We start from the raw sequence: 16,766 nt of genomic DNA on the forward strand, positions 1-16,766 counted from the left end.
CGGTAAATTTAAATAAAATTGCAAATAATATGTTTTTGAAAGATAAATGTATGTATATGGGAATAACATAAATTATGGTATTTATCATTTGTTAGAAAAGTTAATGCACATTTAATTAATTCAAATTGATAGCCTTTTTTAAAGAAATGAGACTACATGGTATAAAATTTCATTAAAAAATATACATATTTATTCTATGATTAGTGATTAAAAAATGATGTTTAGGCATCAGCTTCTGTATCTTCATCCTCCTGTACATCCTCAGCATTTGGAGATTCTAATTTTTGTTTAAACAACTCAATGTATTTGATCAATCGTTTATCCGAATCTTTCACCTATAAAAAATTCCTCGTTATCAAGTTAGTAATGTTGCAACTACTCAATAGTATCGGTTTTGTGTAATTCTTACCATGTCGTAGACTTTATTAACAGCTTCTTCCAAATTTTTTTTCATCGTGTCATGGTCTATGTCTAAATGTAAATCTTTCAAAGATTTGATGAGTGTTTCCTGGTCAATATTGCTCATTGGATTCAGCACTTCCGCCAACATTTCAAATACGAGATTATTGTGCGCGCAATAATTATCAGCTTCGAGTTTGCGAGTTCTGTGTCTAGTTAAATTCAATATAAATTTGGACACCTGATAAGAATCGATTTCTTGTAAGGGACTGATATCTGGCGCATTGCATATAATTTGCAACGTCGGCAAATACGCTTCCTCTAACATTTGCTGTGCATCAGGGACGCGTATTGTAAAATAAGAGAAGAAACCAGTTAAACACTGACGTAAATAATAGTCGTTGTCGTTCACGGGATTATAACATAAAATGATTAATTTTGATATTAAACTAGGGCCACTGATTCGTCGATTCAGCAGTAATTTGCAAATTCCTTCAGTTGCAATGGTTCGTAATCCTTGATTCTGTTTTTTAGAAAAAGAAAACATTAATTGTTTAAACACAGATGAATGTTACTAGTACTGATTATATATATATATATATATATATATTTTTTTTTTTACCGCATTGTCCAGTAGTCCCGTCAAAATTTTAATAAAGTTACAGTTGGCGTTTCCTGCATCTGATGTACGCGCCGACGATAAAGAAATTTCTTGGTCAGTATCCGTGAACAATTTTACAGTACGAGATTTTTCAGTTTTTTTGGTAGTATTATTAATCTCCGTGGTGTCTACGATGTCAAAATATTCAAGGCCATACAATAATAATAGATCAAAGATTCCTTTTAAAGCTGCGATCCAAATTTCTTCATTCTCTTGTTCTAGAGAAAATTGCAATAATAACATCATAATGTGCTTTTTAGCTAGTTCCTTGTCCAATACGCAACAAATGCTAATTGCTTTTATTGCCAATATGTGAACTCTGTCGTCTGAATGCTGAAAATAGGAATCATTTTTAATGATTTTAAGAAAATTACGAATTAAAATTGAATCACTTACGTCCAAGCTATCAAGCGCCAATTGCATCAAACTTCTGAGCGTGGGTGTTAAAGTTGTTACAGACTGCATCATAGTACACATAATAGTCAAACATTTGATCATAGTTTCTGGATCATTTTTTTCCTTGATCTCCTCGGTAACTATTACCTGAGGCGTTTCTGATAATTTTACTATTTTTTCGTTTAATTCGGTAATTTCATTTTTTAAACTGTCTGCCTTTAAATACTTTTTGTCTTGTATAGCTTGGTACTCTTCTTCTTTTAACTCTAACAATCTCACCTTGAGTTTTGCTCTCTGAAAAGTGTTAATAATTCAAGACACATTACGAATAAAATATCTAAAATTATGATTTTACCTGCATATTAATTTCGTGTTGCTGCTCCTCGGAAATTTGAGTAGCCACGCTTTCTTTCAAAGGTAGTCTGATTTCGCTAATTACATTGACTAAAGTATCCATTCTGCTATTTACATCGGGTATAATCTTCTGCATGTGCGTTACCATGCATTCGATAACTTTTTCAGTCAGTTGATTGTTTATTAAAGTGTTGCATACTAATTCGTTCAATTTCTTTCTGCCGACTTCGTCGGATAAATCGTATGTTGTTGCTATCTCAAATAATTGTAGAAGAATGAACTTCTGCATCTGGTATACCCATGTTTCACTTTGCTGTGTAGACATTACTGTTAGAAAATCAGAAATATATGAACAGAATATGGACAATTCTGGTATAATTTTTTCCAGCTCTTCTGTACAGGATTCACGTTGAAGGTGTTTTACCAAGCATTTCCAATAGAGTACATTTTCACTATTTAAGTTATTTATTGGAATTATTTTTGTTTCCTTGTTTATTGGTAGCTGATCTATTAACACATTTAGAGGGCTGCTCCTATTAAAGTGGAAATGAAATATTTAGTAGTTGAAACAAATGCTGCTCTATCTTCATTCTTAGACAAAGTATGGATGAAATATTTACTTGAATAAAGAATCTAAGGCCAAAATTGATACATCTGTGCCAATTTCAGCATCAAGAGCTCTCACTAAGCTAATAAAATCTCCACTAAAATGCCTTAACCATGATGGTAATAAGACACTTTGTACACATTTTTTAACTACTTCAGATCTATCTTTTAAACCATCATTCAACAACTGATCTCTTTGTGTAATTGTCAAAGATCTCACTGTAACTTTGCTTATGAATTCATATGCCATTTTACGAACTCTTTCATCAACATCCCTTGTTTTTCTTAAGGCCACTTGCAAAGTTCTCTGATTTTTTCCCATGCTCATTAATGCTGCTCTGCGAACCTCAGCAGAGGGATCTTTAGAAGCATGAAATATGTACATTTTTATGACTGGGCATTGTTCATCTGTTGGGTCTTGAAGTCTATGCAAAGCAAATATCGCTTGTGCTCTAACTTTAGGAGATCTATCTAACAAACGATCCATCATGGAGACAGTAATCTTATCACAAAGAGCATCATCCATAAAAGCCTGATCACCCATTGAATTCAATAATATATTCAAGAATTGACAAATTCTATATCTCACTGTTGTATCTCTTGCACAGTGACTCGTCAAGAGGAAGTCAAATAACTTGTTGAGAAAAAGACACAAAGGTTCTTCCTCATTGCCTTCATCTGTGGTTGAGTATAAACTGGCAGCAAATTTAGCGACAAATTCTAAAGTGTTTTGAACCCGCGGATGATGCTGAACGATAGTAAGTGGGACTCTAAAGCATTTTACAAAGTGGTCCCAAAATGTCTGTGAGTCACACTGAAATCAAAGAATAAAAAATTAGTAAAAACGATAATGAATTTAGAATAATAACCTCTTCTTACCTGATCATGACACTTCTGTAACTTCTTCAAATTATTTTGATGAGCAGTTTTACTGTACTGAACATTGTAAAATATATCGTTTATTGTTTGATCTATTTTTCTAGTCATACTTACAATAAATTACACATTTATGACCAAACTAAAACATAAACATTTGACGTTATTGCTTCTAAAACGAAGTCAAAACGAAGCGGTTGAATTACGTTAACTTTTCAAATGTATTGCCAATAGTATCCCTGCAAATATAAGTGGACATAACTAGGAACTTTTTAAACTGTATTATGAGAGGTATATTACAATTTATCTGAATTGAAATTACTACCATTGCTCCAAATAATTTATTACGTTGAAAATAATTGAGGTTATCATTTATCTAATAAGTAAATAATAATATTGGACTAGTAGAATTTTTGTCATTATAGTGATAAAATTAGTTTTACGTTGGTAGTACGATTACAATGTTTATAAACATAACCTATATAATACTTAAGCGACTAATTTTTAAACAAATTTTTAAATCATAATTTGTGAATAGTATTAATATTTACAATATTTTTTGGAGAAATTTATATGTTCGCTATTGCATATAATGACATAACTGAAGTGTACATAGTCTAAATAAATGTTTACTATACATAAGTAATGTCATTTTTTGCAATAGGTTTTTTATTTTTAAGATTGATATTCAGTATTTATTAATATTTGCTGTATATACCACTGAGCTATCATTTTTGTGCACTGTTTGAAAAGATAAATAAAGATATATAAGCAACGTTTATTTATGCCGTATAAAAATAATATTTTAAAAAAATGGATATGAAAGATATTGCAAGCACAGAGGTAATTTTTTGTCTATTATTTTTTACTGAATAATTATTTATAGATTTATCTTTTTCATTATTGCAACATTTTCCATAGTTTTCATTGGATCCACCACCTATTTGGCCTGATATTAAAGATGAATTAAGGGGATATATTGAATGCATTGATAAGCTTCCAATACACCAACTTGATTATGCTCAATGTTACTTTCCAAGAAAACCAGATATTTTATCTCTTTTGGATTCTGATTTGGCACCCCTTGGTACCACATTAAAATTTGATCGTGATCCTATTACTGGGCAGCTTGGAGAAATGCGAGAAATTGCTTTAAAGTCAGCTGGAGAGACAGCAAGAAATTCCATGTCCATGACTCGAGCACCAGCGACTACTCCAGATAATGTTAGAGGTATTTGACTGAAACATAAACAAAAGTCATTGTAATACAACAGTCAAAGTTTAGAAGTTACAAAAACATGAAAATTTCATATAGGGGATTCCAGCAATATTCCATTCTGGCCAGGTGGCTTTGAAGAACCAGAAAAGATAGAAGATCCATCAATGGAGGATATTGATTTTGAAAACAATTTAAGAACTGTAGCAAAAGGTTTCAGTGGTGGTATAGAATTTAAAAGTGATAATTGTACTCCAAAGGAGGGGACAGCAGAGGAGGAAGAGCAATCAGAATTAGAGACAGATAAAATTGAGGAAATCGCAGACAAAATTAATTTAATGTCTATTGTAAATGAGGAAAAAAGCATATTCGGTTTATGGTCACCAGAGAAAGAAACAAAAATAGAAACTAAGGAAGTTTCTAATATTAAAGATTCAGCGTTTGATGAAATTGCTTCATTATTGGAAGAGTCGGATATCCCAATTTTGCGAATCTCGGAAAAACGTGCAGAAAATGCTAAATCAGAGTGGGCTGAACAATTAGATGTGTCAGTCCCAATAACTGATTTTGAGAAACGTGTTCCTCAGCCAGCAATGACCTTTCCTTATGAGCTGGATACTTTTCAAAAGCAAGCAATTCTTAAATTGGAAGAAAACTGTAATGTATTCGTCGCGGCGCATACATCAGCTGGAAAAACAACTGTAGCAGAATATGCAATTGCTTTGAGCCAAAAGCATATGACAAGGTAAAATCTGATAGTTTCAGAAATCAATTTCGATATATTAATGAACTTGATTTCTTTCAGAGTCATTTATACGTCTCCCATAAAAGCACTTTCAAATCAAAAGTACCGCGATTTCAAAAGAAAATTTGACAGCGTTGGATTGTTAACAGGAGATTTACAGATTAACTCAAATGCGTCGTGTATTATTATGACAACAGAAATTTTACAGTCTATGTTATACTGTGCGTCGGAAGTCTTAAGAGACCTAGAATTCGTAATTTTTGACGAAGTGCACTATATTAATAACGATGATGTAAGATTTCAAAATAATTTTTATCATTAGTAACTTAATATAATTTCGTCGGTTTGTATTTTATTTTAGCGCGGTCACGTCTGGGAAGAAAGTGTCATCCTTTTGCCACAAACAGTTAGCATAGTGATGTTGTCTGCGACTGTACCAAATCCCTTGATATTTGCTGATTGGGTCGGTCGTACTAAGAAAAAGAAAATGTATGTTATAAGCACGTTGAAGAGACCAGTACCGCTTCAGCATTACTTATATACTGGAACTGATGGTAAAACCAAGAATGATAAGTTCTTGGTGCTTGACGAAAGTAATCAATTTTTATTAGATGGGTAATGATCACTATATAGATACAGATACATATTAATATAAATATTTTCTTTATGCATACTATATGAAGTATCATTTCAGATGGTATAAAGCAACAAATGCAAAAGGTCTAAAGAAGGATAACACTAAAGATATGAAGAGAAAACCAATGTCACAGCAGATGACTCCAAAACAGGAGCAAGTGTTGTGGAATGCTTTCATAAGTCATCTTAAAACTAACGTACGATCTCATTTAACGATTTGTAATTCATTTATTTACACACAAATACAAGTGACTTAATTTTGTTGTTTTAGAATATGCTGCCAGTTGTCGTTTTCATGCTGTCACGAAAGCGTTGCGACATGAGCGCTGTCACACTGAGAAACGTTGATCTCACAACAGAAACTGAGAAACATACCATTAGAGCATTTTTTCAGAATAACATAAAGCATTTAAAAGGTACTGATAGGCAGTTACCACAAGTTCGTATGATGCAAGAACTACTACAAAATGGTATTGGCATACATCACAGTGGTATACTACCAATTTTGAAAGAAATAGTGGAAATGCTTTTCCAAACTGGAGTTGTGAAGGTCAGTTGCCTAAAGATTTACTTTTACATTATTCGAAGAAGTCCATAAGTGTATAAATTAATCATATATTGTCTTATAGTTGTTATTTGCAACTGAAACATTTGCAATGGGTGTAAATATGCCTGCTCGTACCGTGGTATTCGATTCGATTAAAAAGTACGATGGTAATAATTTTCGAATACTTTACCCTACCGAGTATATACAAATGGCTGGTCGCGCTGGTCGCAGAGGCCATGACACTGCAGGGATGGTTATAATTATGTGTCGAACAGCACTACCGCATTTTAATGAGTTGAAAACTATGATGTGTGGGCAGGGTCTGAATTTAGAATCCAAATTTAAAGTAACATATTCCATGGTCTTAAATTTGAGAAGGGTGAACGAATCAGTAACAGTAGAAGCAATGATGCGCAGATCTTTCAAAGAGTCGCCAGTAGTTTTAAAGGAAAGCACCTACAAACTTGAATTGCAGAAAGTGGACAATGAACTATCGAAATTACCACCTTTATCTGACATACAGGAAAGACTTTCTGAATTTTACCGTGCATCTGTCGATTACTTGGAATATCTTAGGTATTTGAAACCACTTATATACGAGACACAAAAGAAACCAGTAAAAAGTTTAACACCTGGTAGAGTTTTACTTATATCGTATGAAAATCATTACAATAAATTGGCTTTATTGTTGAGCACTATCCAGAGCAAATGCAATAAACAGTATAGGGTACTGGTTCTTAAAGATTCTGAGATATCAAAGCCCGCTGATCATATATCGTCAGAAATAGCTAAGTTTAAGAATCTAGAAAAATGGTACGAAATTGTTGCTTTAACAAGGAAAGACATATACGTACCAGTTGGAATTCCATCTGATGAAGTAATATCTGTCAACGCTTGGAATGTATTAGAAATAACTAATTGTCAAATTAAAGTGGATTGTAATCTGGTCTTAGCAAATTGGGAAAAGAGGCAAATATCAAGATTTAGGTAAACAAATTTAATTTAAACTGAGTACATCTCTATTACGTTTGAAATTGTATTTAAAACTTTTTTTTTTTAGAGATGAGCCCCCAAGTCAAACTTATGAAACTGCCAAGCAGGAATTAATGACAATATCCCTGAATGCCAATCGCGATCCATCTATTCTAGAACCGTATGTACAAATAAAAATAAATTACGATATTCACATGAGAGTGGAACATTTGCTTGAATTGAAGAAGGCTGTTTATGATATGAAATTCACGGAAATATCAAATTTTGAAGAGCAATTTATACCCGTATTCGAACGAAGTGAACTGGAACACAAGAAAAAGAAACTTCAGCTTGAACTCAGCGATGAAGGGCTGAGTCTTTATCCGGAATACACGAATGCTGTCGCTCTGCTCAAACATCTGGGATACATATACAATGACGAAACAGGTTGGTGGGATAAGTTTTCTATAGATCATTCACATAACTGAATAAATAATGTTTTTAATTATTTTTCAGTTGCTTTGAAAGGTCGAGTGGCATTGCAGATGGGAAGCAATGAATTGCTAATAACAGAATTAATTCTTAAGAACGTACTAACGGTACTTCAGCCAGCCGAAATAGCAGCATTGCTGTCTGCCTTAATATTTCAGCAACGAACGGATGTTGAACCAAATTTGACAGCAGATTTAAAAAGGGTATATTTTAAAAGCTACTAAATTATTTTATTCGTGACATTTTATCTATTTCCATTTTAGGGATGTGAAACTGTAAAGGAAGTATATGCTGAATTAGAAGCTCTAGAACAGCATTATCAGTTGTCAACGCTACAACCGCTGAATTTCGGTTTAGTTGAAGTCGTTTACGATTGGGCGCAGGCGAAATCATTTTCTGAAATAATGGAGAAAACAGATGTACAAGAAGGAATCATAGTACGATGCATTCAGCAGTTAAGCGAAACGTTAAGGGATGTCAAAAATGCAGCGGTAACTATAGGTGATCCCGTTTTAAAAGAAAAAATGGAGGAAGCTTCTACTGCCATTAAACGGGATATCGTTTTTGCTGCGTCTTTGTATACGCAAGATTAATCGCTAAACGACTTCTGTGTATAATAGTTTATTTATCTGCGTAAATTTTCAAGACATTTTCGATTTTAATCGGTGAGAAATGTGTATATTTTTATTACTTCTATACTGTTCAAGAAGCATATGTTGTTCAGAAAGTGTACGATATGATTTCCTTCCATCATAAATATGTGAAGTATTGAAAGTTACTTTTATTCTGTAAATTATAATTTTTTGTGTATAGATACATCAGAAGAGTACAAACATATGAAATAAGAATGTTATTAATAATGAACAATCGCTTTAATTTACAATGCTTATCGATACAAAATATTATCCTACATTCTATTTTTTGATATTATAGTGCTCGTTGATCCGTGTTGTTAAGGTTTCCTTGGCCTTTATTCGTCTCCGAAATGCACGTCCATTGACCCTCGGTGTTTTCACGCCAAAGGGATACTTTATTATCTCCACCACTAACAGCTAAAATACCTCCGGTCAACGACCAACTAACATTCCAAATGACGTCGTCAAAAACATTGAGAATAATTGGCGTCCAACTGGTATAATCATTCGAAGTCCATACGATTACGCGACGATCTTGTGAACAGGAAGCCAAAGCTGCTTTTGATGGCCCAACAGCTGGTGCCCATGCTACATCTCGCACCTATAATTCAATATTTGCAGTGGTAAAAAATTTATTCTCATCATTTCTTAACTCATCTTATATAGTTGAGGAGTTATTTCAATAGTTAAATAGTTAAAAAATCAGGGTTTAAGTCTAATCTAAAATTTACAAAGCAATGAATGCATACCCAATCACTGTGTGCCTCCAGTTTGTCCTCTTCTATCCACCTATCACCTTCTTCTTTCCAAATTTTAACTAAATTATCGCAACCCCCTGTAGCTAATCTTTTTACAGGTCCATTTCGTTGTGTTCCACTACCATCAAAGCTAGGCTCAATAGCAGGACACCAGCTTACAGCGTTACATCCAATTGTATGAGCGTTTGGAATTTTTTGTGTGTCCCATGTGTCTCCATTATTAGTGAGAATAGACAGTGAACCGTCAGAGCTACCACAGGCGAGAATCAGACCAAATTCATGCGGTGCCCATGCTATTGAGTTAACAGAAGAATCGTGGCCAATGTGTTCATAAATTTTAGTCCATTCTCCCAGCTCCTTCCAGATGATCACTTTTCTATTACAAGAAATAGCAGCAAATGACTTTAAACCTTAATAAAACGTTTCATTTGTATTGTAATTCACAAAATATGAAACAATGAGGAATCGTTAAAGAACCTAGACAAGGTTACACGTACCGATCGTAACTACAAGATGCTAAGAGATTTCCAAATTTTGGATGTGCCCACGCGACCTGCCACACAGGACCAACATGCCCCTTGAGATCGGCGACTAAACTCTGCGACCCGTTCTTCAGATCGAAAATTTTCACCGAATTGTCACTGGAGCAGGTTGCTAACCTCAAACCATAATAATCCATTTCCGCATCATGAATCATATCCTCGTGACCTGTGTCAACTGTGTTTAAAACCGACACCATTTTTGCAGTACTTTTTTATACAAATTTTCTTAAATACACTTTTGAAAAATGGCCAGCTAATCGATCACAGATCGTGGAAGAGGTTATGTTACCCAGTGTCTGTCACTTACGTGGAAGCATGTGCGCACTGGTGACCGGTGCACCGCCGCTTTGCGCAGGCCGCGTTTAAATGTCAGTGCCGTTACACGCGATTTTGATTTGAACGTGAAATTTTTTTCTCGGGATTCTTTTTTATGAAGATTGATGTCCTCTGAAGATTTTTCTTCAGCAAGTAGGTTTCAACATCGTTTTATAATACATTAAGTAATTTATTATTGACAAATGTGAACTTAAGCGTTACGGATAGTACAGCTTGTCGTAATCGAATTATGTATATTCGAAATGTTCGAATTCAGATCGAAGTTTGAGTTCAGATATGGGTGACCTTACTCTATGTACTATTTGAATCCGATAAAAAAGACTCCAAAAGCAATCATAAAGTAATTAACGAAGAATGTTGAATTAATTTATTAGCTCATCGTCAATAGATTACACCAAGTTAACGTGTGATTTTGCAAAGTGGTTGAGGATATCCATCATTAACTTAGTCCAACGTAGGTCAACCATTAAAAGAGGCTATGGCACTCGAGGCACACATACGCTGCGGGCAGTGGCTGTGACGTACAAGCAAATCGAGTTCATCGTAATTCACGAAACTACGACGCAAACGACATAGAGTATCGTGTAAGCTTGCCCCTTCCGGCATGTCACTAATGACATAGCTTCCGGCGTTTTGTCGATAAGATGGATAATTGATATATATCCCCCGTATGCGTGCACATATGCGCCATACAAATTTATGCATATATGTGCACAGTGTTGTGAGGGCTATGAAATTTTCAATCCGCAGCACGGTCGGGTAACGATTACTGTTACCGCTAATTACGTTTTCCCCTACAGGCAGTAACGAAATCATGGCTGGAATTGTTTATCGATCCAGAATATAGGAAGCACGTTGATCGCTGAACAAGTCGGGCAGAGCAACGCTAAAGAAGGAACGAGCAGGATGGTTCCGCTTCCTTGTGTTGATCTTTCGCGCTGTTATAACTTCCGCTCGTGTACCCCTCAGGCTAAATATATGAATAGCATATGTTAGCCACCGGACACGATGTTTCGTAATAAAAAAACTTTCGATGTAACATTAATGCAAACAGAGTTGTATAATTTTCAGACATTATAATAGTTAATTGCAGATTAAGATCTTGCACAGTATAAGATAGAGATAGTTTATAAATGTTTCAGAAGTTAACTCTTGTAAATAGGGGCCATTTGTATTCAAATAGGTTCTATCTACGTGTTTAAGTACGTAAAAGTCTGAGAAAAAATTTGAAAAAATTTATATAACATCTTACAACGTTCCAAATGGAGATTTAAATAGAAAGTTTAATTTTTACGGAGGGAATCAGGGATTCGATACTCATTTGTTTAGGATATGTGGACTCTTTAAAAATACCGGGACAAAAATGACGCCTGGTTACAGAGTAAGGGTTAATTATATAAATTAAGTAAACAATTTCTGAGTGGTTAATACTCTTAATATATCCGTAATTTATGTTTGGCTTATCTTAGAGATAACTAGGAATTTACAGTGAACAAATACTGTAATAGTTGTAAAGTACTCTTCAAATGATTTCAAAGTAATTTATGGTTCGTGTTGGGTAAAAAGTACTGAATACACCACAGGGTGTGTATGTATGTACATTCGTAAGAACTAAAGGGAATGAATTATTCTGGGGCCCTGCAGTCGCGCCGTTCGTCCCTGTTGCAGGTGTATAACGCATTCATGAACTTTTCCTGATTCACTAGACATTACCTGTAGGTACCGCTACCACACGTGTGTTACACAGTTATACGAATTCGTTACAGTGCTCTTTTTTAAGAAGAACAGAACAAGAAGCGGCGCCGTGAATGCTGACTTATTAACATTGCATTATTTTTGTTGGCTTGCTGGAAATGTAGGTTTCTCTTCTATGCTTTTTAGTGGTAGATTATGAGTAGTCCTGAACGCTGATCGTGTATATAAAGTTTCTCAAGAAAATATTCAAGGTTTTTAGGGGTACTTTGTGGTTACAAAATATGAGCAAAATTACAACGAAACGATTACATATAACTTTCTACCTACAGAGTGTTTCATTTTCAATTCAAGTCAGGCTGAAAAGAAACACCATTTAGTAGATCCATGATTTTTACTTAAAACCTCAATTTGTACAGAAAATACGTTCCACGAAATGGAACAGGCTGCACAATTAATTGCAAGGTAAACTCGCTCCCTCAATAACCGCGTGCCTCGTTTATTCTGCTTTTCAGTGGCATGCTCCAAAAGTCCTAAACCCTTTTTCTTTTTTAGACACCCTGTACAGTGCAGTGCCCCATTACGCTGAGGTCTCGCTGAAAGAGGCAGCCTTTTCAGGTTAATAGGATCTAATGCTGTTTTTACGACGATGCTCGTTTGATAGTCCCGTTCCTCCTAAAAACGGCCGAAAAAGGTTGATGGTACGGCGCCGAGAGAGCGGTCGAACGGAAATTCAGGGCGAAGGTTCGAGAGGTTCCGGTTGCGATGCGGTCGGTCGCGCGTACGCGTCAGTATCGTGGCGAGATCCGGGCGAAGGAGTATCAGGAAGAATGGAAAGGGGGAATGTCGGTCACTGGGCCTTTCCTCGCGATCACGGTACTCCGTTTAGCGCCTCGGGGCCACCACCTAGGAATGTCGGGAAGAGCACGCGTTCAAACTCTCTCCCTTCTTTCTACTCCCACCTTTGACGGCTCTCTAAATTGGTAACACTCGCGGCTGTCCGAGAGGAAGGCGCATCTTTGCTCGGTACGCTACAAGACAGACCTTTTTTGCGCCAAGTACAACGTACATAGAGGCTATAATTGTAGCGTCTGTATTCCATTTAGCTAGTACTGAGAAATCACTAGACTGCGGATCTTTGTGCATTTAACTCTTCGTAGGCACATGGGGTCCATTTTGTTTGCAGTAAATTTTGAATTTTTATTTTATTTAATTAATCTTACAGAAATTTGGCTCAAGCAGCGATGGTATATTAAAATACATACTTCAATAAGGACATAAAATTTTTTTCTGATTTTTTGAAAGCTTAGAACAGCAGAAAAAATAGTCGCGGACAAAATGGACCTAGTGTGTCCATGGAGAATTAAAAGACATTTAAAAAATGCAAGAGTATAGCAGAAAATGTCACATATTACTATATTTTTATTATATTTAGAAGGTGAAATAAATTTTTGAATTAGGTTTTATTTCTTTTAGTTGCATTTATGAAAATATGAATTTACATGGACATCTGCAATCTAGTTATTACTTATAATTAGAAGGTTTTTTACAAGTAAAAACATTTAATAGATAATAGTTATATTTCTTTAGGGGTTCGTGATTGAAATTTTCCAACCTTGCATTAATTACAGGTTTTGTGACGATAGAACATCATTGCGTTTAATTCCTTTTTCCGACGAATATTTTCCCAGGTGTCGATCGATCAGTCGGTTATTTAATTACACTTGCATCGCAAAGCGCGACAAATTGTCCTGTAATCGAGTTTTGTTCGGTAGTTTCCTATTCGGTTTTTCCTCTCCCCATTGACGCTGATCAGATACTCTTTTGCCAAGTGAAAATTACTGGTTTTGTTGCCTTATACACGGATATACATAGTAACTCAAAGATATGAATACATATATAATACCATGTGTCTTCAGAAGTTCGAGTTCCCATTTAAACAACGATCTCAGCAAATTCCAAGTGCTTTCAGTCTTCCACGCCCCACCCTCACATGTAGACTCAAAGTTTGTTCCAAGTGCTAAAACGCATTCTCGTTGAACAGTACAATGAGTGAAGTAACCCCTAGGCTAGGTTTATATCTTCCTTTATAATCTTATTAAAATATGCAAAGGTGCTTTCCGATCCCAGACAAGTTTCAAAATTCCCGCCATCTTAACATCCATCACCCTAAGGGGCATTACACTTCTCCCAGACTGGAAACTTCCACAACATTAACAAATTTCAAATGTCTCCTTTCTTCCAGCTTCCCAGCTCTCAGTCGTGTGCCCAAGGTCTCCCTCGAACACTGGAACGCACTTTCATCCAGAAGTACAATCATGCATGTCCCTGCCAAAACATGCAAACGGCATTCTTCCGAGAGTTGAAGCTCTCCATTTAAACAGCGGGGCTAACAAACTCCAATTTCCTGGCTCTCAAATCCAGCGCAGCCGAGTCGAGCCAAAACACGGTCCCGTTTAAGAGTACAATCAGCGACCTAACTCCCGGCTAAGTAACGTACACGTCCTCCAAACAGTACGTCGTCGTCGTTTCGTTTTCCAGGGGCCTCTAACGAGAGCTGAGCGGGACGCTTGAAACGACGCCGGTGCAACAACGGGGCGCGGTTCAGTGCATATTTCCGTGTACCGTAAAGGTGAAGAAGCGGGTCGTTGGCGGATCGAATTCCGCGCGTACCAACTCGAACCGCATTCATTTTCAGCGTGTTGCGTTTTGCAGCGCTAGAATTACCGTCGGTGTGCTGCTCCTTTCGGCGAGAAAAATGGCGGGGAGGGGGACAGGGAGAGTGGGCGAAGAGATAAAAAGGAGGAACGAAGGACGCGGGCAGGGGAAGCCCCGTTGGCTCGATTCTCTGCGGACGCAGCCGCTGCAACCGCACTTTTTCGTGTCTACAGGCAATACAGCGGCGGGTACCGTAAAGTTGGAGGAGCAATACGTTCCAGAATCGAATTCCGGACGTGTCTGTACGAGCCACGTGAATTTTTCCCTCGGCTCCCGTCGGACATTACGCCCAACGGCTCTTCTCTCGAATAAACAAAAAAGGGGGGACGCATCGCGTCGTACAGTACGTCCGGTTTTATGGGATACTTCTATACGGAATTTTAAAAAATTTTTTTTATTTCGTCAGTTTTTGATAGTTCAGGACATTCAGCGTTGTTCAAAAACTGTAACAATAGAGGAATCATAAGGTTTTACAATGTACAGAGGCACACAAAGGAAAGTTTAAAAGGTAAACGAGATGAAAACAATAATTTCAGAGTTGTGAAATACCTGTGGTTCAGAGCAGAGTTTCTCAACCTCTTTTGGGTCGTGGCTTTCTTTTAAACATTAGCTACCTCTATGGCCCCCCTCATTCTTTTTTTCTATACCCATTTTTTTCTTGTCCTCATCTTTATTTTCTTACCAAGAGAGTGGAGGGCAGAGAATGAGGCATGCCATCTTGTCACCTTGGTCTACTAAAGTCTAGAGGGCGAAGGAGTATGGTAGAATAATTGAGAACATTTTAAATGTGAAGTCAAATATCTACTTATTATGATAGTTACTCTTTATTACTCATATTAACAAATTTTAACTTTAAATTTTCTTTCTTCTCTCCCAGTGTATACTTATATTATACATTTATTTAAAGTGAGCTGGAATTATAAAGATTTTAATATTAAACCATTCTTTTTAGTCGTCAGAACCGTAGATTTCAGGGCATGTAAGAGAACCTTCTTGAACCGGATGTACTGTACGTCCGATCGTATTTTGATACTCGTAGTCTGGAGGAGGCCGTTGACTGCGACACATCGAGTAATTTCGAATGGTTTTGGGTCAGTCGATCGATGGCCCGTTTCATTTATTATTGAAACATAAGCGTCTGTACGTAACCGTGGTCAATTTTTTACGATTTTTTTATAGGTGAGGAAACGGCGGTTGACCGGAAGCCAGACGACCGGTTACTATTCACGCCGTTGACTTCGAGGGACGCAGTATCGAGAACGATCTGCAGCCTTTTATCGAGGAATGACATTATTGTTACATTATTTCTGACTGCGCTATGGCGATTTATGTATTACAAATAAAATGTAATATTAATATTATATTAATTCGTGATAAACGAAGTCCTGGGATATCGCATTGCTATGGAATGATCCAGCTTTTTGATTAACTTGGATAGTTTGAATTGTGCTTGGCTTCACGGATGTTGGCCGTGGAAAATTATCCGCAAGGGATATTGTATGCAAATACTGTTAATAAATTTTATTCGAGGAACTGTACCGTTGGTACGTACCGTTAATTAAACTGCACTAATTAATGCAAAATATAGTAAAAATCGGAAATATCCGAACATATGGCAAGGTTTGCAGTATTATTTACATTATTTTTGAGATTGGATTAATATAATATCAAGGTTTCAATTGCAGGAAGATAATGAAGAAATACTAAATTGTTTCATGCCACTCAAAATGTTCCTGTCAGGGATAGGTAGATATATGTATAATAGAACAATTTCTGTTACTGAAATTTTGACCGGGGGCTAGAAACTAAATGGAACAAATTAAATAACTCGCTGCAATGCTTCCAAATTGGCTAGTTCACGTGGAACATCAATTCCAGTCATAAACATTGCAATTGAATAAATATGGAAGCAAAGGTTAGAGAAACTTTTTTCGACAAACCATTAATAAAAACATAAATTTTCTTCAAAAAAGAATTTAAAACTTACAACTAAGATCTATTTCCTCATTTTCATTATAAAATTTTGCAATAAATAATACTACTCTATCATGTTTACGTTTATCGTATAATATGTATCAATTTTCAAAACAATATCATGTTTACCACCTCAATAAACATCACCCATTAGATAATCTGAAAATGTTTATAGTATTTTCTGCATTTAGAATATAATATACTTCACGTT

At 35.9% G+C, this 16,766-nt stretch overlaps 3 protein-coding genes across 3 annotated transcripts; 1 reads left to right on the plus strand and 2 right to left on the minus strand.

Annotated features, from left to right (window-relative positions):
- Nucleotides 1–87: 87 nt before the first annotated feature.
- Cap-g (Chromosome associated protein G) lies at nt 88–3,433 on the minus strand. Its single transcript, XM_076378197.1, has 7 exons — nt 3,296–3,433; nt 2,431–3,230; nt 1,812–2,343; nt 1,457–1,750; nt 1,022–1,393; nt 410–922; nt 88–335 (listed from the first exon to the last, which is right to left on the minus strand). The coding sequence occupies exons 1-7, from the start codon at nt 3,401–3,403 to the stop codon at nt 222–224; spliced, it is 2,733 nt and encodes a 910-aa protein (XP_076234312.1). The 5' UTR covers nt 3,404–3,433; the 3' UTR covers nt 88–221.
- Nucleotides 3,434–4,074: 641 nt separating this feature from the next.
- On the plus strand, nt 4,075–8,531 carry Tst (superkiller complex helicase subunit twister). The gene is made up of 11 exons (XM_076378473.1): nt 4,075–4,135; nt 4,214–4,523; nt 4,608–5,253; nt 5,314–5,545; nt 5,615–5,868; nt 5,948–6,086; nt 6,161–6,439; nt 6,519–7,423; nt 7,497–7,855; nt 7,925–8,103; nt 8,164–8,531. The coding sequence occupies exons 1-11, from the start codon at nt 4,106–4,108 to the stop codon at nt 8,491–8,493; spliced, it is 3,663 nt and encodes a 1,220-aa protein (XP_076234588.1). The 5' UTR covers nt 4,075–4,105; the 3' UTR covers nt 8,494–8,531.
- Nucleotides 8,532–8,663: 132 nt separating this feature from the next.
- Nucleotides 8,664–10,132, minus strand: Sec13 (nuclear pore and COPII coat complex component secretory 13). The gene is made up of 3 exons (XM_076378474.1): nt 9,791–10,132; nt 9,285–9,669; nt 8,664–9,136 (listed from the first exon to the last, which is right to left on the minus strand). Exons 1-3 carry the CDS (start codon nt 10,030–10,032, stop codon nt 8,828–8,830), a joined length of 936 nt encoding a protein of 311 aa, XP_076234589.1. The 5' UTR covers nt 10,033–10,132; the 3' UTR covers nt 8,664–8,827.
- Nucleotides 10,133–16,766: the final 6,634 nt, after the last annotated feature.

This window comes from Calliopsis andreniformis, chromosome 5 (genome assembly GCF_051401765.1).
Source record: "Calliopsis andreniformis isolate RMS-2024a chromosome 5, iyCalAndr_principal, whole genome shotgun sequence".
Lineage (NCBI taxonomy): Eukaryota > Metazoa > Arthropoda > Insecta > Hymenoptera > Andrenidae > Calliopsis > Calliopsis andreniformis.